The sequence below is a fragment of the Tachyglossus aculeatus genome, chromosome 9 (assembly GCF_015852505.1).
Source record: "Tachyglossus aculeatus isolate mTacAcu1 chromosome 9, mTacAcu1.pri, whole genome shotgun sequence".
Lineage (NCBI taxonomy): Eukaryota > Metazoa > Chordata > Mammalia > Monotremata > Tachyglossidae > Tachyglossus > Tachyglossus aculeatus.
The window spans coordinates 3,250,170-3,277,821 of record NC_052074.1 but is presented as its reverse complement, the minus strand read 5'-3'; the positions used below and the strand labels follow the sequence as shown (position 1 = coordinate 3,277,821).

At 46.4% G+C, this 27,652-nt stretch overlaps 1 protein-coding gene across 21 annotated transcripts in view; it reads left to right on the top strand.

The window, feature by feature from the left end:
- The window catches only part of NRXN1 (neurexin 1), a 683,270-nt gene that overhangs the window by 304,556 nt on the left and 351,062 nt on the right, over nucleotides 1–27,652 (top strand). For all 21 annotated transcript variants that reach the window (XM_038751823.1, XM_038751829.1, XM_038751832.1 and 18 more), the window contains 2 exons: nucleotides 3,938–4,376; nucleotides 13,922–14,305. In XM_038751823.1, coding sequence (XP_038607751.1) covers nucleotides 3,938–4,376; nucleotides 13,922–14,305 — 823 coding nt within the window. The remainder of the gene's footprint in view (nucleotides 1–3,937; nucleotides 4,377–13,921; nucleotides 14,306–27,652) is intronic.

Here is a 27,652-nt window from a genome sequence, read left to right as displayed (position 1 = left end):
GGCAAGTCACTTAACTTCTCAAATGCCTCAGTTCCCTCATCTTTAAAATGGGGATTAAGACTGTGAGCCCCCCGTGGGACAACCTGATCACCTTGTAGCCTCCCCAGCGCTTAGAATTAGAACAGTGCTTTGCACAAAGTAAGCACTTGACAAATGCCATCATTATTATTATTATTATTATTATTAAAGGGATGTGGACTGTGTCCAACTTGATTCGTTTGTACACCCCAGCAGTTAGTCCAGTGCCTGGCACATAGTAAGTACTTAACAAATACTGTAATAAAAGAGAACCAGGCTCCTGAGGAAAAAGGCTCTGACCCCGTCCTCTGTACTAGACTAAGCTTTTGTTCTCTGTCCTCCGGATGCAGACATTGGTTGAGCTGTTGACCCCTTGGGCACTTCACCAGTGCTCCCTGTTGGACAACGGTCTTTTTGTGCGTCTCGCTTTTGTGATTCTGGTCAGGCGAAAGGTCTGACTATAGCAGATGAGGCGGCTCCATGGTTCTCAGCCTCCCAACCCTTAACGCCCCGCCAAGAAAAGCTTGAGAACCTAGATCGGGAGACATTCAGCCACTCAGAAACCCTCCATTTACCCCATGCCACTATACTCTGGCCGTCGCCGGCTCCATTAATTCATTCAATCATGTTTATTGAGCGTTTCCTGAGTGCAGAGCACTGTACTAAGTGCTCGGGAGAGTACAATAGAACAATAAACAGATACATTTCCTGCCCACAATGAGGTTACAGTCTCGAAGGGTCCTGTCACCATCCCGTCTAACAGGCAACGAGCATGGAGAACGCCAAGGGAGATCACGAATCGTTTGATCAGGGAAAAGCACCGAGGTGGTCACAGTTTACACATCGCGGGGTTGGAATCAGGGTCAGCGGGGTAGGAGGTGGAAGACACAGATGCTTCCTGAAACCATCTTTTATCGCCACCAAATTTTGACAACGGGTGGGAGAAGAGGGCTCTGTGAGATTTACAGCCGACTCAATCACGGAGATAAGTCAATCCGTCGGAGAGATTTCTTGAATGCCTGAGGTGTACCACGCATGTATGCGTGCATGTGTTTGTGTATGTGTGGGAGAGAGAGAGTTGTCCTTTGTATTTGGTGGTGAAGTTTACCAACTGGTTTGTGTGCGATTGAAATAGAGAGTACCAAAATTTAAGCCCATGTTCCCTACCCTCAAGAAGCTTACAGTCCACTGCCGTCATGGAGGACAGGAAAGGTGCGGATCATCGGATACTTCCAAAGATTTCCTTTCCCCTTTGGGGCTTCCAAATCTTTCTCCTCTGCAATCCCTGTCCAGCCCAGGAGAGTGAAAATTCAGCCCCTGAAGAGGCGTCGGTTAAGGAAAGAGAAAAGTCCACCGTCTAATTATAATTATGGCATTAAGTACTTTGTTGCAAGTACAGGGTAGTCAGTCAATCAGTCAATCGTATTTATTGAGCGCTTACTGTGTGCAGAGCACTGAATTAAGCCCTTCGGAGAGTACACTATAACAATATAGTTGACACATTCCCTGCCCACAATGAGCTTACAATCTAGAGCTGGAAACAGACATTAGTATAAATAAATAACAGCCAAGCAGATGTTAATAATAATAATAATTACGGTATTTATTAAGCGCTATGCGAGGCACTGTACTAAGCTCTGGTGAAGATACAAGAAAATTGGGTTGGACACAGTCCCTGTCCCACATGGGGTTCACACTTCCAATCCCTTTTTACAGAGGAGGTAACGAGGCACAGAGAAGTGAAGTGACTTTTCCGAGGTCAAACAGCAGATAAGCGGTGGAGCTGGGATTAGAACCCTCGACCTCTGATTCCCAAGCCTGGGCTCTTTCCATTAAGCCATGCAGCTTCTCAATGCCGGGGAGGGGGGAGTGGGTTCTACATCTTCAGAGTAATGCCAGCACAATGGGAGCAACTCTCAGCAGCCTCCTCCCTCCACATCATCTCTGTTGCTGTGAACCGTTATAGAGCAAACATCCTTACGGTCTCCCCCTCTCAACTGTAAGCTTGTTGGGGGCAGGGAACGTGTCGACAGACTCGAATTGTACTCTCCCAGGCGCTTAGTACAGTGCTCTGGACACGGTCAGTGCTCAATAAATACCATCATTCATTCATTCGATCGTATTTACTGAGCACTTACTGTGGGCAGAGCTTACTAAGCACATTGATGGAGTGCTTCATTGATCCTTAGTACTCACAGTACAGGAGTTCAAAGTAGAAGGATATCAGTCCCCTTGTTGGGTAGGGATTGTCTCTATCTGTTGCCAAATAGTACTTTCCAAGCGCTTAGTACAGTGCTCTGCACACAGTAAGTGCTCAATAAATACAATAGAATGAATCAGGACAGGGCAGTGGATGACCTTCTTATATTCTGTGCACAAATTGCCAGACTCCGATGATTGGAAGTGCTTACAGGTTTGGGGGAAGAAAAAACATCAGTCCTGACACAGAGGTCTTAAAAGCTGAGAAGCAACGGGGCCTAGTGGATAGCACTCGGGCCCGGGAATCAGAAGGATCTGGGTTCTGATCCTGCTCTTCCAATAGCCTGCTGTGTGAGACGTAGGGCAAGTCACTTCTCTTCTCTGTACTTCAGTTCCCTCATCTGTAAAATGGGGTGATTGCTACTGGGAGCCCCTTATGCGACGTGGACCGTGTCCAACCTGATTCGCTTGTAGCCACCCCAGTGCTTAGTACAGTATCTGGCGCAACGAGTACTAAAGAGAAGCAGCATGACTTAGTGGAAAGAGCACGGGTTTGGGAGTCAGAGGTCGTGGTTTCTAATGTCGGCTCCACCACTTGTCAGCTGTGTGACTTCGGGCAAGTCACTTAACTTCTCTAGGCCTCAGTTACCTCATCTGAAAAATGGGGATTAAGACTGTGAGCCCCACTTGGGATAACCTGATTACCCCAGTGCTTGGCAGATAGTAAGTGCTTAACAAATACCCTCATTATAATTATAAACCTGTGGAGTTCATACCTGCTAATAAGAGATGATCGCAAAAAACGCTTTTCAGATCCATTTAAGTCATTTGACTGAATCAAACCATCCTTGGTATTCATTGAGCACTTACTGTGTGCAGAGCTCTGTATTAAGCACCTGGGGGAGTCCAATAGAGCAGAATCAGTAGGCACATTCTCCACAGCTCCACAAGGAGCTGGACAATTTGCTCATCGGGGCAGAGAATGTGTGTATTGATTGTTCTGTTGTCCTCTCCCAAGTGCTTAGTAATAATAATACTAATAATAATGGCATTTGTTAAGTGCTTACTATGTGCAAAGCACTGTTCTAAGCCCTGGGGGGAGGATACAAGGTGATCACGTTGTCCCACATGGGGCTCACAGTCTTCATCCCCATTTTACAGATGAGGGAACTGAGGCTTAGAGAAGTTAAGTGACTTGCCCAAGGTCAAACAGCACTGTGGCGGAGTCGGGATTAGAACCCATGACCTCTGATTCCTAAGCCCATGCTCTTTCCACTGAACCATGAGTACAGTGCTCCACACACAGCGGGTGCTCAATAAGTACGATCGAATGAACGAATTGGCCGCAGTTTGGATTTGTCCCTCGGGTCTTGGTTCCCGCACTGTGGATGAATTCTGAAATCTCGTTCAGTGGGCAAAATGGTCACATCCCACACTCCAAGGCACACCTCGAAAGCGCTTAGTATAGTGCTCTGCACACAGTAAGTGCTCAATAAATATGATTGAATGAATGAATGACCTCCGGAAACTCATAGGCACTTTAGGTTCCAGTGGCGAGCGACCCCTTTTCATTCCTTCGTTCAGTTGTATTTATCGAGCACTTACTGTGTGCAGAGCACTGTACTAGGCATTTGGAAAGTACAACTAGCAATAAAGAGAGACAATCCCTGCCCACAACGGGCTTCCTCCGGCCCGGCTGACATCCGCTCTCTGCTTGCAGGTGGTCTACAAGAACAACGACGTCCGCCTGGAGCTCTCCCGCCTCGCCAAGCAAGGCGACCCCAAGATGAAGATCCACGGCGTGGTGGCCTTCAAGTGCGAGAACGTGGCCACCCTGGACCCCATCACCTTCGAGACCCCGGAGTCCTTCATCTCCCTGCCCAAGTGGAACGCCAAGAAGACGGGCTCCATATCGTTTGATTTCCGCACCACAGAGCCCAACGGGCTGGTCCTCTTCAGCCACGGCAAGCCCCGCCACCAGAAGGACGCCAAGCACCCGCAGATGGTCAAGGTGGACTTCTTCGCCATCGAGATGCTGGACGGTCACCTCTACCTGCTGCTGGACATGGGCTCGGGCACCATCAAGATCAAGGTCTTGCAGAAGAAGGTGAACGACGGAGAGTGGTATCACGTGGATTTCCAGCGGGACGGACGCTCAGGTGACCTCCCCGGCATCGTGGGGCTTGTCCAGTCATTTATCAGGGTGCAAAGCACTGTACTAAGCACCTGGGGGAGGATGATAGAACAGTAAAGAGACACATTCCCTGCCCACAATGAGCTGACAGTCTCAAGTCAAGCATTTGCTTTGTGCCAAGAATCAAGAGCCTAGTTCGAATCCCGGCTCCACCCCTTGTCTGCTTTGGGACTTTGGACAAGTCACTTCCCTTCTCTGGGTCTCAGTGACCTCATCTGGAAAATGGGGATTAAGACTGTGAGCCCTATGTGGGACAGGGACTGTGGCCAACTCTATATCTACCCCAGCGCTTAGTACAGTGCCTTAGTACGAGAAGGCACTGTACTAAGCATGGCTTAGTGGAAAGAGCCCGGGCTTGGGTCAGAGGTTGTGGGTTCTAATCCCAGATCCGCCACTTGTCTGTTGTGTGACCTTGGGCAAGCCACTGAACTTCTTTGTGCCTCAGTTACCTTATCTGTAAAATGGGGATTAAGACTGTGAGCCCCACGTGGGACAACCTGATTACTTGTATCTACTCCAGTGCTTAGAACAGTCCTTGGCACATAATAATAATAATAATAATGATGATGGCATTTATTAAGCACTTACTATGTGCAAAGCACTGTTCTAAGTGCTGGGGACGTTACAAGGTGATCAGGTTGTCCCACCGGGGGCTCACAGTCTTAATCCCCATTTTACAGATGAGGGAACTGAGGCCCAGAGAAGTGAAGTGACTTGCCCAAAGTCACACAGCTGACAATTGGCAGAGCCGGGATTCGAACCTATGACTCCTGACTCCAAAGCCCGGGCTCTTTCCACTGAGCCACGCTGCTTCCCTATAATAACATAGTAATAATAATAGCGGTACATAGTAAGCACTTAACAAATACCGTACTTATTCATTTATTTATTTGTAAGCACCTCAAAGAATAAGTCTTGCCACAAGTCAGAGAGCATGTTACCGGTCTGGGTGTCTCTTCCATCCCTGACAGCGCAAATACCCGGGTGTGATCCCCAGCCATTTGGTTAAAACACCACTCTCAGGCCAGCGGGGCTCTTAATCATCCGGCAACGGTGGGGCGGTCACCTATTAAAAGCCGATTAGGTTTCGTTCTTTAAACATGTCCCGGATATTAGGCATCACCAGAGCACATAATCAAAGGATAATTCATTTTATTGAGGGATCCCAGTGCCTAAATAGTAACCACAAGCTCTTCGCCTGAGTGATCTTCCTTGGTCACTATGGTTCGGCGATGGAATTACCGCTGTGATTTATTTTTGCTCTCAGGGTGGGGATCTAGGCGGGTGACAAAGCATCCTTCCTTCTACCATTTTTTCCCCCCTCTGGTATTTGTTAAGCTCTTACTTTGTGCCAGGCACCACACTGAAGCGGCGTGACCCAGTGGGCCGAAAGTTCTAATTCTGGCTCTGCTCTAATCCTGAGAAGCAGCGTGGTTTAATAATTATGGTACTTGTTAATAATAATTATGGTACTTGTTAAGCGCTTACTATGTGCCAAGCACTGTTCTAAGCGCTGGGGTAGACACAAGGTTTAGTGGAAAGAGCACGGGCATGGGAGTCGGACATCATGAGATCTAATCCCGACTCGGCCACTTGTCTGCTATGTGACTTTGGGCAAGTTGCTTAACTACTCTGTGCCTCAGTTACCTCCTCTGTAAAATGGGGATGAAGGCTGTGAGCCCCATGTGGGACCACCTGATTACCTTGTATCTACCCCAGTGCTTAGAACAGTGCTTGGCACATAATAAGAGCTTAACAAATACCATCATTATGATTATTATTATTATGCCTGTTGCATGACCTTGGGCAAGTCACTTCACTTTTCTGTGCCTCAGTTACTCCACCTGTAAAATGGGGATTAAATCCTACTTCCTCCTACTTAGACCGTGAACCCATGTGGGACAGTTACGGGGTCTGGCCTGATTTGCTCATATCTACCCCAGTGTTAGAACAGGGCTTGACACATAGTAAGTACTTAAAAACTACCATTATCGTTACTATTATTGAGCCCTGGGGTAGGTATAAGGTAATTAGGTTGGAAGCAGTCCACATCCCCAAATGGGGCTCACAGGTTTAATCCTTGAGAAGCAGCATGACTTAGCAAATAGACCTGGGTTCTACTCCTGCTCCACCACTTGTCTGCTTTGTAACCTTGAGTAAGTCGCTTCACTTCTCTGGGCCTCAGTTACCTCATCTGTAAAATGGGGATTGAGCCTGCGAACCTTATATGGGACGGGGACTGTGTCCGACCCAATTTGCTTGTGTTCACCCCCAGAGCTTAGTACAGTGCCTGGCACATAGTAGGCACTCAACAGATACCACAATTATTATAATTAATGGGCATTAAGAGTGTGAGCCCCATATGGGACGTGGACTGTGTCCAACCTGATTTTTTTCTATAGTATTTCACTCCGTGGTATTTATTGAGTTCTTACTGTGTGCACAGCACTGAACCAAGTGCTTGGAAGAGTACAACAATAAACAGACACATCCCCTGCCCAGAACGAGCTTACAGTCTAGAGCGGGGGCACTTACTAAGTGCCAGGCATTATTCTAAGCACTGGGGTAGATACAAGGTATTTAGGTTGGACACAGTCCAAACACTTAACAAATCCCATCCCCTCCAAAAAAAGGAAAAATCCCCATATCGTAAAAGGATGCATCCAGAACCCAAGGAGAGGCGACAAGACCCCTCCCCCAGGAGAAACTATCCACATTTCCTGCATTTTCATCCCAGACCCAAGGCCCTTCAAAAGTCCCGTCAGGCTCCCAGGGGAAGATTAATCATCCTTGTCGCGTCCGACAGCCGTTCGTCTCCGTATCATCCATCAGGCCCCTTGCCCACGCTCAACACGGTGAGCGACTGATTGGAGCTGGCAGAACGAGAACTGTTGAATTCTTTCCCTACCTCAAACTCAATAATAATGATGATGATATTTGTTAAGCGCTTACTACATGTCAAGCATCATTCTAAGCACTGGGGTAGATAGAAACTAATCAGTTTGGACACAGTCCCTGTCCCACAGGGGGCTCGCAGTCTTCATCCCCATTTTCCAGATTTGGGGACTGAGGCCTGGAGAAATCAAGTGACTTGCCCAAGGTCATACAGCAGACAAGAGAAAGAGCCGGGAATAGAAGCTCTTGGGCCCGGGCTCTAGCCACTAGGCCATGCTGCTACTCAATCCTCACACCTCAGTCCCCGATCCCAGCTTTGGCTAGAGCCGGAATCTGCACAACCTCTGAGAGTCTCATCAGCCACTGAACTCCCTATTGGCACTGCCAGGGGATGTGCCCTTTTGCCTCTCCATACACAGATGTTTCTTTCTACCCTTCATCATCATCATCATCAATCGTATTTATTGAGCGCTTACTATGTGCAGAGCACTGTACTAAGCGCTTGGGAAGTACAAATTGGCAACATATAGAGACAGTCCCTACCCAACAGCGGGCTCACAGTCTACAAGGGGGAGACAGAGAACAAAACCAAACATACTAACAAAATAAAATAAATAGAATAGATATGTACAAATAAAATAAATAAATAGAGTAATAAATATGTACAAACATATATACATATATACAGGTGCTGTGGGGAAGGGAAGGAGGTAAGATGGGGGGATGGAGAGGGGGACGAGGGGGAGAGGAAGGAAGGGGCTCAGTCTGGGAAGGCCTCCTGGAGGAGGTGAGCTCTCAGCAGGGCCTTAAGACCTTAAGGCCTTAAGGGCCTTACCCTTGAGACGCAAGTGCTACCTTGTAGATCGGGTTATACCGAAGTCATCCTCACCATGGTTCTCCTCGCTCTCCCGTCAGGGGAGTCTCGGCTTCTGTAGTATTTCATTCAGTGGTATTTACTGAGTTCTTACTGTGTGCAGAGCCCTGAACTAAGTGCTTGGAAGAGTACAAGTACCTAGAGAAGCAGCGTGGCTCAGTGGAAAGAGCCCGGGCTTTGGAGTCGGAGGTCATGGGTTCAAGCCCCGGCTCCACCAAGTGTCAGCTGTGTGACTTTGGGCGAGTCAATTCACTTCCCTGTGCCTCAGTTCCCTCATCTGTAAAATGGGGATTAAAACTGTGAGCCCCCCGTGGGACAACCTGATCACCTTGTAACCTCTCCAGAGCTTAGACCAGTGCTTTGCACATAGTAAGCGCTTAATAAATGCCATTATTATTATTATTATTATTATTACAATAAACAAACACATCCCGGCCCACAACGAGCTTACAGTCTAGAGTGGGGGCACTTACTAAGTGCCAGGCTCTGTACTATCCACTGGGGTAGATATGAGTTATTTAGGTTGGACACAGTCCAAACGCTTCACAAACGCTGCTTAGAGAGAAGCAGTGTGGCTCAGTGGAAAGAGCACGGGCTTGGGAGTCAGAGGCTATGGGTTCTAATCCCGACTCTGCTGCTTGTCAGCTGTGTGACTTTGGGCAAGTCACTCAACTTCTCTGGGCCTCAGTTCCCTCATCTGTCAAATGGGGATTAAAACTGTGAGCCCCACGTGGGACAACCTTTTTACCTTGTATCTACCCCAGCACTTAGAACAGTGCTTGGCACGTAGCGCTTAACAAATACCAACATTATTATTGTTTGTCTGCTGTGGGTCCTGGGGCAAGTCCCTTCACTTCCCTGTGCCCCAGTTTCCTCATTTATAAAACGGGGATCAAATCCTGCTCCCTCCTACCTAGGCTGTGAGCCCCATGGAGGACAGGGACTCTGTCCAACCTGATCACCCACCCCAGCATTTAGAAAAGTGCTTGTCATATAGTAAGAGCTTAACAAAAAACATTTTAAAAAATCCCCAAACTAGTAGGTAGGGAGAGCAGCTATCCCATTTCACAGAGGAAAAAGCTGGGGCCCAGAGAGACGAAATAACTCATTCAGAGTCAGGACCGCTACCGTGCTGGGTCTCTGACTGAGGAAGGCGATTATCAGATTTTCACCAAATCGTGTCTCCCCCGTGGGACAACCGGATTGCCTTGTATCTCCCCCAGCGCTTAGAACAGTGCTTGGCACATAGTAAGCCCTTAACAAATATCCTCATAGAAAAATACTTGTCATATAGTAAGAGTTTAACAAAAAACATTATAAAAAATCCCCAAACTAGTAGGTAGGGAGAGCAGCTATCCCATTTCACAGAGGAAAAAGCTGGGGCCCAGAGAGACGAAATAACTCATTCAGAGTCAGGGCCGCTACCGTGCTGGGTCTCTGACTGAAGAAGGCGATTATCAGATTTTCACCAAATCGTGTCTCCCCCGTGGGACAACCGGATTGCCTTGTATCTCCCCCAGCGCTTAGAACAGTGCTCGGCACATAGTAAGCCCTTAACAAATATCCTCATTGTTATTATTTATTAGTACAGCGTCCGCCACATAGTAAGTGTTTAACATAGATCATTAAAAAAGAAGTCCATGCAGATGCAGCAGGGCTCAAACCAACCCTCACGGCCCCAGGACAGTTCCATCCAGCTCTAAGTCCCCTGGGATTTGGGGAGATCCTGAGAAGTACCCAGGGGCGAAGACGTTTTGGGGTTAAGGTAGCAATAAGCTGAACTTGCCTTAAGATGACAATGTCCCTCATCCTCACCCCAACCCTGCAAAACAGACTGGCAAGCTATTCTCCCCATCAGGGCAAGGTTAATGATTGTTTTCTTAAGGCGGGAGTATTGTTTAAACCCTTAAGCTCCTCGAGGTATCCCAGGATACCCTCTCAAGGTTTTTCCCAGCCAACTGACAGTCGTCCTTTGAAAACCATCATTACACATTGAAATCAAAGAGGCAACTTGTTATTCTTGTCAAATTCTGATTGGGTACAGCAGGAGACAACAGATTGTATCAGCGGTTATTCATAGCTAAGCCTGCATTTAACGGCTAAGAAGTCATTGAGATTTGAATTGAAGTCATAGAGTTCCAGTTTAAGAACTAGAAATTATAGACAGAAAAGCACATGGTTCTCTCCAGAGCACATAATTAGGGGCTTGGGGTAATCACTGTTTCCTGAGAACAGTACTCTCTTAGCCATGTAATGGCAGTGCTGATTTCTGTGTACACCATTCAGGAACCACCACACTTAGGAATTTCTACTTGAGGAACCTCTTCGAGCAGCATGGTTCAGTGGAAAGAGCCCGGGCTTTGGAGTCAGAGGTCGTGGGTTCAAATTCCGGCTCCGCCAATTGTCAGCTGTGTGACTTTGGGCAAGTCACTTAATTTCTCTGGGCCTCAGTTACCTCATCTGGAAAATGGGGGTGAAGACTGTGAGCACACTGTGGGACAACCTGATCACCTTGTAACCTCCCCAGCGCTTAGAACAGTGCTTTGCACATAGTGAGCACTTAATAAATGCCATTATTATTATGATTACTTGCATTTAGGTGTCGATCTGAACCTGTACTCCTCCTCTTCATCCACCTAGCAGCCTGTCAATCTCCCGGGGATAAGGAGGCGGTTACTTTTAATATGTTCCAGTGCTGGGTTGCGTGAGGAGCATGGGTAAAGCCAAGCCAATAACAACAGTAATAACTGTGGCATTTGTTAAGTGCCCACTATGTGCCAGGCACTGTACTAAGCTCTGCTGGGGTGGTTACAAATAGATAGGGTTGGACACAGACCCTGTCCCACGTGAGGCTCACAGCCTCAGTCCCCATTTTGCAGATAAGGTAACTGAGTCCCAGAGAAGTAAAATGACTTGCCCAAGGCCGCACATCAGACACGTGGCAGAGCCGGGATTAGAACCCGGGTCCCCCTGAATCCCAGGCCCGTGCTCTAACCACTACCCAACAGTGGCCAACTTTTTTGACCATTGGGACTTGGACCCATTCTCTGCCATCAAGTCCGGAGAAATTGTTGGCCCTGTCAGTCTGCCCCATTTGAATGTAAGTTCCATGGGGGTAGGCATGTATCTGGGGGGAGTCTCCTCTGCATTTCCCAAGCGTTTTGTATATTGCCACACACTCAGTAGGCGCTCAGTAAACACCATTATTGCTGCTGTTGTTTGGGCTCAGACTTGTAGCTCTGAATCTTCAGAATAACAGAAAAACACAGCTTCCTCCGGTCATTCATTCTCAGTCTCTTTGGCAGGCTCGTCCTCCCCCTCCCATCCCCTTACTGTGGGGGTTCCCCAAGGTTCAGTGCTTGGTCCCCTTCTGTTCTCGATCTACACTCACTCCCTTGGTGACCTCATTCACTCCTATGGCTTCAACTATCATCTCTACGCTGATGACACCCATATCTACATCTCTGCCCCTGCTCTCTCCCCCTCCCTCCACGCTCACATCTCCTCCTGCCTTCAGGACATCTCCATCTGGATGTCTGCTCACCACCTAAAACTCAACATGTCCAAGACTGAACTCCTTGTCTTCCTTCCCAAACCCTGCCCTCTCCCTGACTTTCCCATCACTGTTGACGGCACTACCATCCTTCCCGTCTCACAAGCCCGCAATCTTGGTGTCATCCTTGACTCCGCTCTCTCGTTCACCCCTCACATCCGAGCCGTCACCAAAACCTGTGGGTCTCAGCTCCGCAACATTGCCAAGATCCGTCCTTTCCTCTCCATCCAAACCGCTACCCTGCTTGTTCAAGCTCTCATCCTATCCCGTCTGGACTACTGCATCAGCCTTCTCTCTGATCTCCCATCTTCGTGTCTCTCCCCACTTCAATCCATACTTCATGCTGCTGCCCAGACTGTCTTTGTCCAGAAATGCTCTGGGCATGTTACTCCCCTCCTCAAAAATCTCCAGTGGCTACCAATCAATCTGCACATCAGGCAGAAACTCCTCACCCTGGGCTTCAAGGCTGTCCATCACCTCGCCCCCTCCTACCTCACCTCCCTTTTCTCCTTCTACAGCCCAGCCTGCACCCTCCGCTCCTCTGCCGCTAATCTCCTCACTGTGTCTCATTCTTGCCTGTCCCGCCATCCACCCCCGGCCCATGTCATCCTCCTGGCCTGGAATGCCCTCCCTCTGCCCATCCACCAAGCTAGCTCTCTTCCTCCCTTCAAGGCCCTACTGAGAGCTCACCTCCTCCAGGAGGCCTTCCCAGACTGAGCTCCTTCCTTCCTCTCCCCCTCGTCCCCCTCTCCATCCCCCGTCTTACCTCCTTCCCTTCCCCACAGCACCTGTATATGTGTATATGTGTTTGTACATATTTATTACTCTATTTATTTTACTTGTACATATCTATTCCATTTATTTTATTTTGTTAATATGTTTGGTTTTGTTCTCTGTCTCCCCCTTCTAGACTGTGAGCCCACTGTTGGGTAGGGACTGTCTCTATATGTTGCCAACTTGTACTTCCCAAGCTCTTAGTACAGTGCTCTGCACACAGTAAGTGCTCAATAAATATGATTGATTGATTGATTATTCTAATAATAATAATAATAATAATGGCATTTATTAAGTGCTTACTATGTTCAAAGCACTGTTCTAAGCACTGGTGCGGATACAAGGTGATCAGGTTGTCCCACGTGGGGCTCACAGTCTTCATCCCCATTTTACAGATGAGGGAATGAGGCACAGAGAAGTTAAGTGACTTGCCCAAAGTCACACAGCTGACAATTGGTGGAGCCGGAATTTGAACCCATGACCTCTGACTCCAAAGCCTGGACTCTTTCCACTGAGCCACGCTGCTTCTTAAACCCCACTTGATAGAGGGGACTGAGGCACAGAGAAGTGAAGTGACATGCTCCAGGTCACTCAGCAGACCAGCGGCAGAGCCGGGATTAGAACCCAGGCCCTTCTGATTCCCAGGCCCATTCTCTGTCCACTAGGCTACTCTGTTTATTTATTCAGTGCTTCCAATGTGCCAAAGACCTGGGGTAGATAGAATATGATGAGATCGGACATATTTCCTGTCCTGGCCTTCCCCCTTCATATTGGACAGACAGTTCCTCTCCCCACCCTTCAAAGGCTTACTGAAGGCTCATCTCCTCCAAGAGGCCTTCCGTAATTTCTCTTTCCTCCTTTCCTACTCCCTTCTGCGTTGCCTTTGTCCTTGGATTTGCCCCCTTTATTCCCCCCTCCCTCAGCCCCACACCACTCACGTTCACGTGCATTTAACACTCGCTGTGGACAGGGAACATGTCTACTAATTCTGTTTCGTTGTTGCATTGTAATAATAATAATAATTATGACATTTGTTAAGCGCTTACTATGTGCAAAGCACTGTTCTAAGCACTGGGGGGGGGATACAGTGTGATCAAGTTGTCCCACGTGGGGCTCACAGTCTTAATCCCCATTTTCACAGATGAGGTAACTGAGGCTCAGAGAAGTGAAGTGACTTGCCCAAGGTCACACAGCAGACTTGCGGTGGAGCCGGGATTCGAACCCATGACCTCTGACTCCAAAGCCCGGGCTCTTTCCACTGAGCCACGCTGCTTCTCTATTGTATTATATCACATCTACTAATTCTGTCACCCGCTCCCAAGCACTTAGAGCCCACAATAAGCGCTCACCACATACGCTCGACCGATCGATGGGTTGCCCAGTTGACCGACCGTTTGTCGTCCCTGCCCTCCAGGTACTATTTCCGTGAACACGCTGCGTACCCCGTACACGGCTCCCGGGGAGAGCGAGATCCTGGACCTGGACGACGACCTGTACCTCGGGGGGCTCCCGGAGAACAAGGCCGGCCTGGTGTTCCCCACGGAGGTGTGGACCGCCCTGCTCAACTACGGCTACGTGGGCTGCATCCGGGACCTGTTCATCGACGGCCAGAGCAAGGACATCCGACAGATGGCCGAGGTCCAGAGCACGGCCGGCGTGAAGCCCTCCTGCTCCAGGGAGACGGCCAAGCCGTGCCTCAGCAACCCGTGCCGGAACAACGGCCTCTGCCGCGACGGCTGGAACCGCTTCGTCTGCGACTGCTCCGGCACGGGCTACTTGGGCAGGGCCTGTGAGAGAGGTAGGTCCCTCCTCGGGCCCGCTCGGATGGACGGAGGAGACGGGGTAGCCCACCGACTCCCCCCGGCCACTTCCCTCGGGGCTGGGTACGCTCTGGGCGCTCAGCAAATACCACCGATGGGGTCTGACTTCTCACCTCTCCCAGGAGATCATCAACTCCCTGAGGGAGGGGACGAAGTGTCCGGCGCATGCAGTGGGAGCTCAGTAAATACCACTGATCAATCAATCAATCCTATTTATTGAGCGCTTACTGTGTGCAGAGCACCATACTAAGCGTTTGGGAAGTACAAGTTGGCAACACGTAGAGACAGTCCCTACCCAACAGTGGGCTCACAGTCTAGAAGGGGGAGACAGAGAACAAAACCAAACATATTAACAAAATAGAATAGATATGTACAAGTAAAATAAATAGAGTAATAAATTCTCTGTAATAAATTCACTGATGGAGTCTAGCCTCTTGTTTTATGCTGCCGAGTCGTCTCCGACCCACAGCATGGACTAGACTGTGAGCCCGCTATTGGGTGGGGACTGTCTCTATATGTTACCAACCTGTACTTCCCAAGCGCTTAGTACAGTGCTCTGCACACAGTAAGCGCTCAATAAATACGATTGAATGAACGAACGAATGGACACATCTTGAGAGAAGCAGCGTGGCTCAGTGGAAAAAGCCCGGGCTTGGGAGTCAGAGGTCATGGGTTCTAATCCTGGACCTGCCACTTGTCAGCTGGGTGACTTTGGGCAAGTCAGTTAACTTCCCTGTGCCTCAGTTACCTCATCTGGAAAATGGGGATTAAGACTTGGAACCCCACGTGGGACAACCTGATTGTGTTGTATCTACCCAAGTGCTTATAACAGTGCTTGGCACATAGTAAACACTTAACACATACCATAATGAGAAGCAGCGTGGCTTAGTGGAAAGAGCATGGACTTGAGAATCAGAGGTCACGGGTTCTAATTCTGGCTCCGCCACTTGTCAGCTGTGTGACTTTGGGCAAGGCACTTCACTTCTCAGTGCCTCAGTTACCTCATCTGGAAAATGGGATTAAGACTGTGAGTCCCATGTGGGACAACCTGATTACCTGAGTCCCATGTGGGACAACCTGATTACCTTGTATCTGCCAGCACTTGGAACAGTGCTTGGCACATAGTAAGTGCTTTAACAATTACAGTCATTATTATATCCATATGTTATTTTGAAGTCTGTCTCCCTCTCGAGTCTGTAAACTCATTATGGGCAGGGTATATGTCTACCAACTTTAATTCCATACTCTCCCAAGCACTTAGTAACAGTGCTCTACACAGAGTAAGTGCTCAATAAATATGATTGATTAATTGATGGGTTCATTTATCAGCCACACTTTCCATCTGCCTTGGCACCCCTTATCACCTGTTTATCTGACGGCTTCAGGGCCCTGGAGACAGAATATGCGGGGGCAGCTTTTGTTCAAACACCATTAAGGGGTATCGAATCCAACTTCGAAAGTATCTGAAGAGCATTTGAGTCCTCACCTCTAAAATTTCAGCAGCCAAAATCAAATCAATCTTACTTTTTTACCTTGATGAGATCATCCACTCGTTAATTTTTGTTCCAATTACCAGCTGAAAGAGTAAAACAGATCCCTATCCTATCAATTGATGGGATTTATTGAACACTCACTGTGTACAGAACACTAATCTGAGCACTTGTGAGTGTGCAATAGAAAAGAGTAGGTATAGACTCTTATACCTTATAAGAGTAGGTATTGTCTTTTATAGTCTTTCCCCAAATTTGTCATTTTGAATAAGCACTATTTTTCCTGGAGAGGCCATTATGTGAATCTTAATTCTAATACAGTTAAACAACCTTATCCAATTATACACTGCTTTCATTATTAAACGATTACAACCCATAGACCATCATAATAAATCTCCTTTTCTATTATCTTTCCTTTTTTTTCAGTTAAACAGTTGATCGTATTTATTGAGCACTTATTGTGTGCAGAGGACTGGACTAAGAGTTTGGGAGAGTACGATATAACAGAGTTGGTAGACACATTCCCTGCCCGTGACAAGTTTACTTTGAGTCATTTTAAATGCCTTTTAGCTGTTGAATGAGGAAAGAAGAAGAGCTTTCCCTCAGAACATTGCTCTGAGACAAGTAGATTATCCCCTTTGTCAACTGATCAGTGGTATTTATTGAGTGCCTAATGTGTGCAAGGCATTGTACTAACAATATAATTGATAGACCCAAGCGCTTAGTACAGTGCTCTGCACACAGTAAGCGCTCAATAAAGACAATTGAATGAATGAATGGACATAATCCCTACCTACAAGGAGTTTACCATCTAGAGAGGGAGATAGAGAAAAAACTAAATTACAGATAGGGGAAATGGCAGATTGTAAAATTGGGGATGAAAGTACTGGGGGTTGAGGATGGGGTGACTATAAAGTGCTTCATTCATATTTATTGGACACTAACTGTGTACAGAGCACTGTACTAAGTGCTTGGAAAGTACAATTCAGCAATAAAGACAATCCCTGCCCACAACGGGCTCACAGTCTAGAGGTGGGGGAGACAGACATCAAAATAAGTTAACAGGCATCAATATAATTAAGTAGAATTATAGGAGGGGGAGAGAAAAAGGAATGAGTGGAGATGAAGCGGAAGGGAGGGGGAGCTGAGGAAAAGGGGGCTTAGTCTGGGAAGGCCTCTTGGAGGAGGTGTTCCTTCAGTAGGGCTTTGAAGGAGGGAAGAGTGATTGGCGGATTTGAGGAGGGAGGGTATTCCAGGCCAGAGGTCAGATGTGGGCCAGGGGTAGAGGAGCTAAAGTGCTTAAGAAGTGCTTAGGATTCAATGATCCAATGGGGAGGGCGGAAAGGGGAAAAGAGAGTTTAGTCAGAGAATAACTTTTGGGGGAGTCATGACGTTATTAAGATTTTGAACGTGGGGAGAATGGCAGTGTGTCATATATGAAGCAGTGTGGCTTAGCGGAAAGAGCACGGGCTTCGGAGTCAGAGGACGTGGGTTCTAATTCCGGCTCCGTCCCTTGTCTCCAGTGTGGCCTTGGGCAAGCCACTTCACTTCTCTGGGCCTCAATTCCCTTGTCTGTAAAGTGGGGATTAAGACTGTGAGCCCCATGTGGGACAACCTGATTAACTTGTATCTACCCCAGTGCTTAGAACAGTTCTTGGCACATAGTAAGCGCTTAACAAATACCATGATTATTATAATTATGAAGCGGGAGGGAATTCCAGGCCAGAGAGAGGACATGGGCAAGGGGTCGGCAGTGAGATGGACGACATCGAGATACAGTAAGTAGGTTGGGTTTAGAAGGTTAACGTGTGTGGTTTCAGTTGTAGTAAGAAATCAGCCAGGGGGTGATCTGCTTTAGTGCTTTAAAGCCAATGTTAAGGCATTTCTCTTTGATGCAGAATTAGATGGGCAACTACTGGAGGTTTGTGAGGAATGGGGAGACACGGGCTGAAAGTTTATTGTTTTTAGAGAAACGAACAGGGAAGCAGAGTGAAGTAAGGAGTGGAGTGGGGAGACGAGGGAGGCAGGGAGGTTGGAGAGGAGGCTGATGCAGAAATCAAGGCAGGAAAGGATAAGAGTTTGGATCAGCGTAGTAGCTGTTGGCATGAAGAGGAAAGAGCAGATTTTAGCAATGTTGTGAAGGTAGAACAGCCAGGATTTGCTGACAGATTGAATATGTGGGTTGGATGAGAGAGATGAATCGAGGATAATGCCAAGGTTACGGGTTTGTGAGCCAGCGATCTTGGAGAATATTTTTCTCTGGAGTTTGAGTGTTCTATGAACCAGACGAATGAAAATTGCCTCTGTTTTGTTTTGCATAATAATAATAGTAATATAATCATCGTCGCCATCATAACTGTGGTTTTTGTTAAGCACTTACTATGTGCCAAGAAACCAAGCTCTGGGATGGATAGATAAAAGATGAATCAGGTGAGACAGAGTCCCCATCCCAAATGAGCTTCACAGCCTAAGAATTAAGGAGCCTGGGGTTTTAATGTCCATTTTACAGGTGAAGAAACTGAGGCACAGAGAAGTTAAGCAACTTTCCCAGGGTCCTAAAGCAGGCAAGTGGCAAAACCTCCCCCTTTTAGACTGTGAGCCCACTGTTGGGTAGGGACTGTCTCTATATGTTGCCAATTTGTACTTTCCAAGCGCTTAGTACAGTGCTCTGCACATAGTAAGCGCTCAATAAATACGATTGATGATGATGATGATGATTAGAACCCAGTTCCTCTGTCTCCCAGACCCATATTCTATCCAGTGGTTACCGACACAGACTCCCAGCAGAAATTCAATCTGTGACCCTGGGAATTGGTGGCCACGCCTTCTACCCAGTGTACCCCATTTTAACCCAAAATGGGGTGAGGTCCAAAAAATCAAACTTAATGAATGCTGTGAAGGTCACCCACTGACTTGGGTGACATATAATAATAATAATAACAATGGCATTTATTAAGTGCTTACTATGTGTAAAGCACTGTTCTAAGCACTGGGGAGGTTACAAGGTGATCAGGTTGTCCCACAGGGGGCTCACAGTCTTCATCCCCATTTTGCAGATGAGGCAACTGAGGCACAGAGAAGTTAAGTGACTTGCCCAAAGCCACACAGCTGACAATTAGTGGAGTCTGGATTTGAACCCATGACCTCTGACTCCAAAGCCGGCGCTCTGTCCACTGAGCCACGCTGCTTCATAAAATGAAGCATGAAATGAGGACGTCTGACTAGACCCCAAGCTTGTACCATTTACCATTTGAGAAGCAGCTTGGCTTAGTGGATAGAACCCAGGCCTAGGAGTCAAAAGGACCTGGGTTCTAATCCTGACTCCACCACTTTCGTTCATTCATTCATTCAACCGCATTTATTGCGCACCTACTGTGTACAGATCACTGTACTAAGCGCTCGGAAAGCACAGTTCGGCAACAGAGACAATCCCTACCCAACAACGGGCTCACAGTTAGAAGAGGGAGACAGACAACAAAACAAAACAAGTAGACAGGCATCGATACCATTAAAATAGATAAATAGAATTATAGATATATACACATCATTAATAAAATAGAGTAATAAATATGTACAAATATACACAAGTTCTGTCCGGAGGGGAAGGGGGTAAAGCAGAGGGAGGGAGTCGGGGGGATGGGGAGGGGAGGAGGAGCAGAGGAAAAGGGGGGCTTAGTCTGGGAAGGCCTCCTGGAGGAGGACTTTTCTGCTGTGTAACCCTGGGCAAGTCACTTAGCTTCTCTGTGCCTCAGAGATAAGGGGATAAGAGTGTGAGCCCCAGAGAAGCAGCGTGGCTCAGTGGAAAGAGCACGGGCTTAGGAGTCAGGGGTCATGGGTTCAAACCCAACTCCACCACTTGTCAGTTGTGTAACTTTGGGCAAGTCACTTCACTTCTCTGTGCCTCAGTAATCTCATCTGTAAAATGGGGATTAAGACTGTGAGCCCCACATGGGACAACCTGATCACCTTGTGTCCTCCCCAGTGCTTAGAACAGTGCTTTGCACATAGTAAGTGCTTAATAAATGCCATCATTATTTGGGACAGAGTCTGTGTCCAATCAGATTTCACTGTATGTACCCCAGCGCTTAGAACAGTTCTTGGCACATAGTAAGCGCTTAACAAGTAACATAATTATTATTACTGAATCCTTAGGCTTGAGGCAGTTACTCTTCTGCCTCCAGACTGTCTTGTAACTTGAAAAGGGAAAGGGTGCGTAACCTGTCAGATAAATCTCAGAAGCCTTCAGTAAAATAGGGCATAATCTGTCAGCTGAGAAACAGTGTCTCCCCCTTTTAAACTGTGAGCCCACTGTTGGGTAGGGACTGTCTCTATATGTTGCCAACTTGTACTTCCCAAGCGCTTAGTACAGTGCTCTGCACACAGTAAGCGCTCAATAAATACGATTGATTGATTGATTGATTGATTGATTGATTGATTGATTGTGGCCTACTGTCTAGAGCATGGGCGTAGGAATCAGAAGGACCTGGGTTCTATAGAAGCAGCGTGAGTCAGTGGAAAGAGCCCGGGCTTTGGAATCAGAGGTCATAGGTTCAAATCCCAGCTCCGCTGCTTGTCAGCTGTGTGACTTTGGGCAAGTCACTTAACTTCTCTGTGCCTCAGTTCCCTCATCTGTAAAATGGGGATGAAGACTGTGAGCCCCCAGTGGGACAACTTGATCAGCTTGTATCCCCCGGTGCTTAGAACAGTGCTTTGCACATAGTAAGCGCTTAACAAATACCATCATTATAATTATTATTATAATCCCAGCTTCATCACTTGTCTGCTGTGTGACCTTAGGCAAGTCACTTCACTTCTCTGGGCCTCACCTTACCTCATCTGTAAAATAGGGATTAGGAACGTGAGCCTCACGTGGGACAGGGACTGTGTCCAACCGTTTGGCCACCCCGGCACTTAGGACAGTTCCCGGAACATAGTAAGAGCTTAACAGATATCATTAAAAAGAAAGAAAAAAGATAAATTTCACATGGCCTCAGTAAAGTGTGCATCCTCTGCCACCCTGTGGCGGTATTCTGCTATTGCACCTCTCCAAAATATTCAGGCAGTGGAAGTTTTGTTATAATAATAATAATATTAATGGTATTTGTTAAGCGCTAACTATGTGCCAAGCACTGTTCTGAGCACTGATTTACAGTCATGAGGAAGGGGTATACAAAAGACTTTGCAATAGGAAGCTGGAGTTCCATTTTATTCATTCCTATATTTAGTAATAATAACGATGGGATTTATTAAGTGCTTACTATGTGCCAAGCACTGTTCTGAGCACTGATTTACAGTCATGAGGAAGGGGTCTACAAAAGACTTTGCAATAGGAAACTGGAGTTCCGTTTTATTCATTTCTATATTTGGTAATGATAATGATGGGATTTGTTAAGCGCTTATTATGTGCCAAGCACTGTTCTAAGCACTGATTTACAGTCATGAGGAAGGGGTCTACAAAAGACTTTGCAATAGGAAACTGTAGTTCCATTTTATTCATTTCTATATTTAGTAATAATAATGATGGGACTTGTTAAGCGCTTACTATGTGCCAAGCACTGTTCTGAGCACTGATTTACAGTCATGAGGAAGGGGTCTACAAAAGACTTTGCAATAGGAAGCTGGAGTTCCATTTTATTCATTTCTATATTTAGTAATAATAACGATGGGATTTGTTAAGCGCTTACTATGTGCCAAGCACTGTTCTGAGCACTGATTTACAGTCATGAGGAAGGGGTCTACAAAAGACTTTGCAATAGGAAACTGGAGTTCCATTTTATTCATTCCTATATTTAGTAATAATAATGATGGGACTTGTTAAGCGCTTACTATGTGCCAAGCACTGTTCTGAGCACTGATTTACAGTCATGAGGAAGGGGTCTACAAAAGACTTTGCAATAGGAAACTGGAGTTCCATTTTATTCATTTCTATATTTAGTAATAATAATGATGGTATTTGTTAAGCGCTTACTATGTGCCAAGCACTGTTCTAAGCACTGATTTACAGTCATGAGGAAGGGGTCTACAAAAGACTTTGCAATAGGAAGCTGGAGTTCCATTTTATTCATTCCTATATTTAGTAATAATAACGATGGGATTTATTAAGTGCTTACTATGTGCCAAGCACTGTTCTGAGCACTGATTTACAGTCATGAGGAAGGGGTCTACAAAAGACTTTGCAATAGGAAACTGGAGTTCCGTTTTATTCATTTCTATATTTGGTAATAATAATGATGGGATTTGTTAAGCGCTTACTATGTGCCAAGCACTGTTCTAAGCACTGATTTACAGTCATGAGGAAGGGGTCTACAAAAGACTTTGCAATAGGAAACTGGAGTTCCATTTTATTCATTTCTATATTTAGTAATAATAATGATGGGATTTGTTAAGCGCTTACTATGTGCCAAGCACTGTTCTGAGCACTGATTTACAGTCATGAGGAAGGGGTCTACAAAAGATTTTGCAATAGGAAACTGGAGTTCCATTTTATTCATTTCTATATTTGGTAATTATAACGATGGGATTTGTTAAGCGCTTACTATGTGCCAAGCACTGTTCTAAGCACTGATTTACGGTCATGAGGAAGGGGTCTTCAAAAGGCTTTGGAATAGGAAACTGGAGTTCCATTTTATTCATTTCTATATTTGGTAATTATAATGATGGGATTTGTTAAGCGCTTACTATGTGCCAAGCACTGTTCTAAGCACTGATTTACAGTCATGAGGAAGGGGTCTACAAAAGACTTTGCAATAGGAAACTGGAGTTCCATTTTATTCATTTCTATATTTAATGATAATAATGATGGTATTTGTTAAGCGCTTACTATGTGCCAAGCACTGTTCTAAGCACTGATTTACAGTCATGAGGAAGGGGTCTACAAAAGACTTTGCAATAGGAAACTGGAGTTCCATTTTATTCATTTCTATATTTAATGATAATAATGATGGTATTTGTTAAGCGCTTACTATGTGCAAAGCACTGTTCTAAGTGCTGGAGAGGTTACAAGGGAATCAGGTTGTCTCACGGGGAGCTCACAGTTTTAATCCCCATTTTACGGATGAGGTAACTGCGGCACAGAGAAGTTAAGTGACTTGCCTAAGGTCACACAGCTGACAGTTGGTGGAGCCGGGATTTGAACCCGTGACCTCTGACTCCAAAGCCCGTGCTCCTTCCACTGAGCCACGCTACTTCTCATATATTTGACATTTTCTTCTCCTCAGTGTTTAACACTGACCATCCTGATCATTGACCAGTTCTGAGTTGGCCACTCCTTCTGTAGTTCAGTCAGATGCCCTGGGAGCACATCAAAAAACACAAACCTTCAACTCTCACCCCTAATAATAATAATAATAATAATGATAATAATAATAATAATAATAATAATAGTTGTGATACTGGTATTTATTAAGTGCTTATTGTGTGCCAGGCACTGTTCATTCATTCATTCAGACATATTTATTGAGCGCTTGCTGTGTGCAGAGCACTGTACTAAGCCCTCCTTCCTCTCTCCCCCGCCCTCCCCACAGCACCTATATATATGTTTGTACAGATTTATTACTCTATTTATTTTACTTGTACATATTTACTATTCTATTTATTTTATTTTGTTAATATGTTTTGTTTTGTTGTCTGTCTCCCCCTTCTAGACTGTGAGCCCATTGTTGGGTAGGGACCATCTCTATATGTTGCCAACTTGTACTTCCCAAGCGCTTAGTACAGTGCTCTGCACACAGTAAGCACTCAATAAATACGATTGAATGAATGAATGAATGAAAAATGCAATTAGGCAACAAATAGAGACAATCCCTACCCAACGATGGGCTCACAGTCTAGAAGGGGGCGACAGACAATGAAACAAAACAAGTAGACAGGCTCCAATAGCAACAAAATAGATAAATAGAATTATAGATACATAGCACTGGGGTAGATACATTCATTCATTCATTCAATCGTATTTATTGAGCGCTTACTGTGTGCAGAGCACTGTACTAAGCACTTGGGAAGTACAAGTTGGCAACACATAGAGACGGTCCCTACCCAACAGTGGGCTCACAGTCTAGAAGTTGGACACAGTGCCCGTTCCATGTGGGGCTCAAAGTCTTCATCCCCATTTTACAGATGAGGATACTGAGGCCCAGAGAAGTGAAGTGACTTGCCCAAGGTCACACAGCAGAAAAGTGGCAGAGCCGGGATTAGAACCCAGGTCCTTCTGACTCCCTTATATATCTGCTCTATATCTCCTTAACTTCCACATTCAGACTGCCTCTCAATCTTGCCTGTTCTTTGTCAGGAATATTTCTCAAATCCTCCCTTTTCTCATCAACCTTAGCACAACCAGCCTGGTCCAAGCCCTCATCCCTTTCTGGTGAGCCTGTGTCAACAGCCTCAATCAATCGCTGTTTATTGAATGCTTACTGTGCGCAGTACACTGTACTAAGCGTTTGGAAGAGTCCAGTATAACAAAGTGGGTAGACACATTCCCTGCCCACAACAAACTTCCAGTCTAGCACTTCAGTCTCTAGTTGTTGCCTCCTGGCTGGTCTCCCCATCGCTAACCTCTTTCCCACCCACTTTGTCGGTCTCTCCTGTGTACATGTGCTCGCATTATCCGCTCGCATTATCCAGCTAAATTCCCAGTTGGAACATGTCGCTTTTCCTCCTCCCAAATGGTGACCTATTTCTTCCCACTCCAAACCAAAACTAACGAACTAGGCTCTGTTATTATTTGTACTCTTTCAAGCACTTAATACAGTGTTCTGAATAGTGTAGGTATGCAGTAAATATGATTGATTGATTTTTTTTGGACTTGTTAAGCACTTACTATGTGCCAGGCACTGTAATAAGCACTGGGGAAGACACAAGCAAATCAAATTGTCCCACAATTGTCCCCTGTCCCACGAGGGGCTCACAGTCTTAATCCCCTGATGAGGTAACTGAGGTCCATGGATGTGAAGTGACTGGCCCAAGGTCACAGAGCAGACAAGTGGCAGAGCCGGGATTAGAACCCAGGTCCTTCTGACTCCCAAAAGGGATAGATCCCTGAAAAGAGCCTCCACACTCCTCTACTGTATCTTGTGGTTGGTTCCTTTGAACCCCAGCATAGGGAAGAGGTTATCCCTTCTTGTCCCGATGGTTTCCGCGAGCCCGGCGACTGATATCATAATCAGAAGTTCATCTCCGATCAAACATCACGGGGGTGACCTCCGGGAATTAGAAGACCGCCCCGTCATTACCGGCCTCCTCTCCACTCAGTCTGGCCTTGGCCGGCGGAGAGCCGGACACGAGCTCAATCAGGAAAGGATCATTTCCTCTCCTCGGATTTCCCGATCCAGAAGGAACAGCTCAAAATGTGGTTGGGGCCGATCATAAGCATGGCCCCAGTGGGCCCAGATTAGTCTGATGAGCGCTGGCTGGATTCGAACGGCAGACTTTCAGCACCTTAACGCACCAAGTTATTCTAACTTGGATCCACGCACGGTGTCTGGTACACCACCTGTTCGGGTGATAATTCAGCTAAAACGGTTCCGGGCGATTAAAGTAAAATATAATATAATATACTAGATATATATAGTTCATCTTGATGAACAGCACTGATTGGCAAAGAGGGAAATCACGTAGAAATAACCAATTCCAGAGGAAAACTATGGGGATCAGCAGTTACAGGCTAAGTAATTGAGGTGTTTGTAATAAACAGCGGCAGAATGCTTTTACTGTTCAGGCGTTTACTAATTATTTACAGGGAAAATGTCATTTTCACCTTATGGGCCTCCAATATGTGTTTAAAAAAAAGAAAACCGGAAACAAATAAGCATTGAACTGACTCAATCGTCCCATGGCAACCAGATGCCCACCACGTGGTTTATCCAACCTCCTTAAACCAAAGATTTGTCTTGCGAAGTGAGACCGAAGTGTTTCGGGCGATTTTGCCATTTTTGAGCCTATTCTCGATTACATTCCAAATGAAAACATCACTCTCAGCCGAGGCTGAGCCCTGGTTGTTTATGAACATTTCAGCAGATGGAGGGACACAGATGTCACAGCAATATAGCTTGGCTCCTTCTCGGATTTTCACTGCGGCTCTCAATATGGGACGGGCTTACAGCAGAACGTGGCCCAGGTGGACGATTTAGAGAGCAACAAGGAATAAGGCAAAAAAAAAAAAAGAACAAATTTATCAAACGTAATGATGAGCAAAAGCAACCCAGAAGTCAGATTATTTCCTTAGCAACAATCCTTAATTGGAAACGGTCTTTATAATGAATCACTTCTCTTCGGCATATGTGTATGCTTTTATATATAAGTGCTCTTCATTTTATAAATAAAATTAAGACCTATCCCCAATCCTTCCTAATTTATTATGCTTGTTCAGTGCTTAATCTCGGTCAAGCGCTGGGGTATATCAATCAATCATTCAGTCAGTCATTTTTATTGAGCACTTACTGTGTGCAGGGCACTGAACTAAGCGCTCGGGAGAGCACAACACAACAATAAAACAGACCCATTCCCTGCCCACAGTGAGTTTACAGTCTAGAGGGAGAGACAGACATTAATAGAAATAAATAAATTACGGATGTAGATGTAAGTGCCATGGGTCTGGGGGCAGGGGAGGTGAATGAAGGGAGCGAGTCAGGGTGATGCAGAAAGGAAGCCCTCTTGGAGGAGGTGGGCTCTCACTAGGGGTTTGAAGGTGGAGAGAGTCATTGTCTGTCAGATATGAAAAGGGAGTTTGTTCTAGTCCAGTGGCAGGATGTGGGCAAGAGGCTGGCGAAGACATAGATGAGATGGTGGTACAGTGAGTCGGATGGCATTGGGCAAATTTTACAGGCTGGGTGGGAGTAGGAGAGTAAAGAGGTGAGGTAAGAGGGGGCAAAGTAATTGAGCGCTTTCAAGTAGATGGTAACGAGCTTCTGTTTGACGTGGAGGTTGATGGGCAGTCACTGGAGGTTGTTGAGGAGTGGAGAAACGTGGACTGAATGTTTTTGTAGAAAAAAGACCCAGGCAGCAGAGTGAAGTATGGACTGGAGCGGAGAGAAACAGGAGGCGGGATGGTGAGCAAGGAAGCTAATACGGTAATCAAGGCGGGACAGGGTAAGTGTCTGGACGAAAGTGGTAGCCCTGTAGAGGAGAGGAAAGGGCAGATTTTAATGATGCTGTGAAGTTGGAACCAACAGGATTTAGTGATAGATATGAGATAATCAGGTTGGACACGGTCCCTGACCCTCACAGGGCTCACAGTCTAAGCCCGAGGCAGTACGGTTTAATCCCCCTTTTACAGCTGAGGAAACTGAAGCACGGAGAAGCAAATGACTTACGCAAGTTCAACAGCAAGTAATTGACGGAACGGAGAGTAGAAGCCAGGTCCTTTGGCTCCCGGGCTGTTGCGCTTTTCCATTAGGCCACACAACTTCTCACTGTATTGTAGCGCGCACACACGGCACTTTACAAACGGTTGAGGACCCAATGCTGCTGGGACTATTCTGGCCACGTTCTCCCTCTGGCCTGGAAATCCCTCCTCCTTCATAGCCAACAATGCCCACCACTCTACCTTCAAAGCCTTATCAAAAGCCTATCTCCTCCAAGAGGCCTTGTCCAAAGCTCCCAATTCCCCTACTCTCCTTCCCTTCTGCATCACCACTGCACTTGGCTTTAAACCCTTTATTCACCCCACCCTCAGCCCCACAGCGTTTATGTACGTATCGATAACTGATTTATTTTTATTAAAGTCTGTCTCCCCCTCTAGACGCCGAGCTCCTTACGGATTGGGAATATGTCTTCCAGCTCTGTCATATTGTACCCCCTCAAGAGCTTAGTGCAGTGCTCTGAACACAGAAAGTGCTC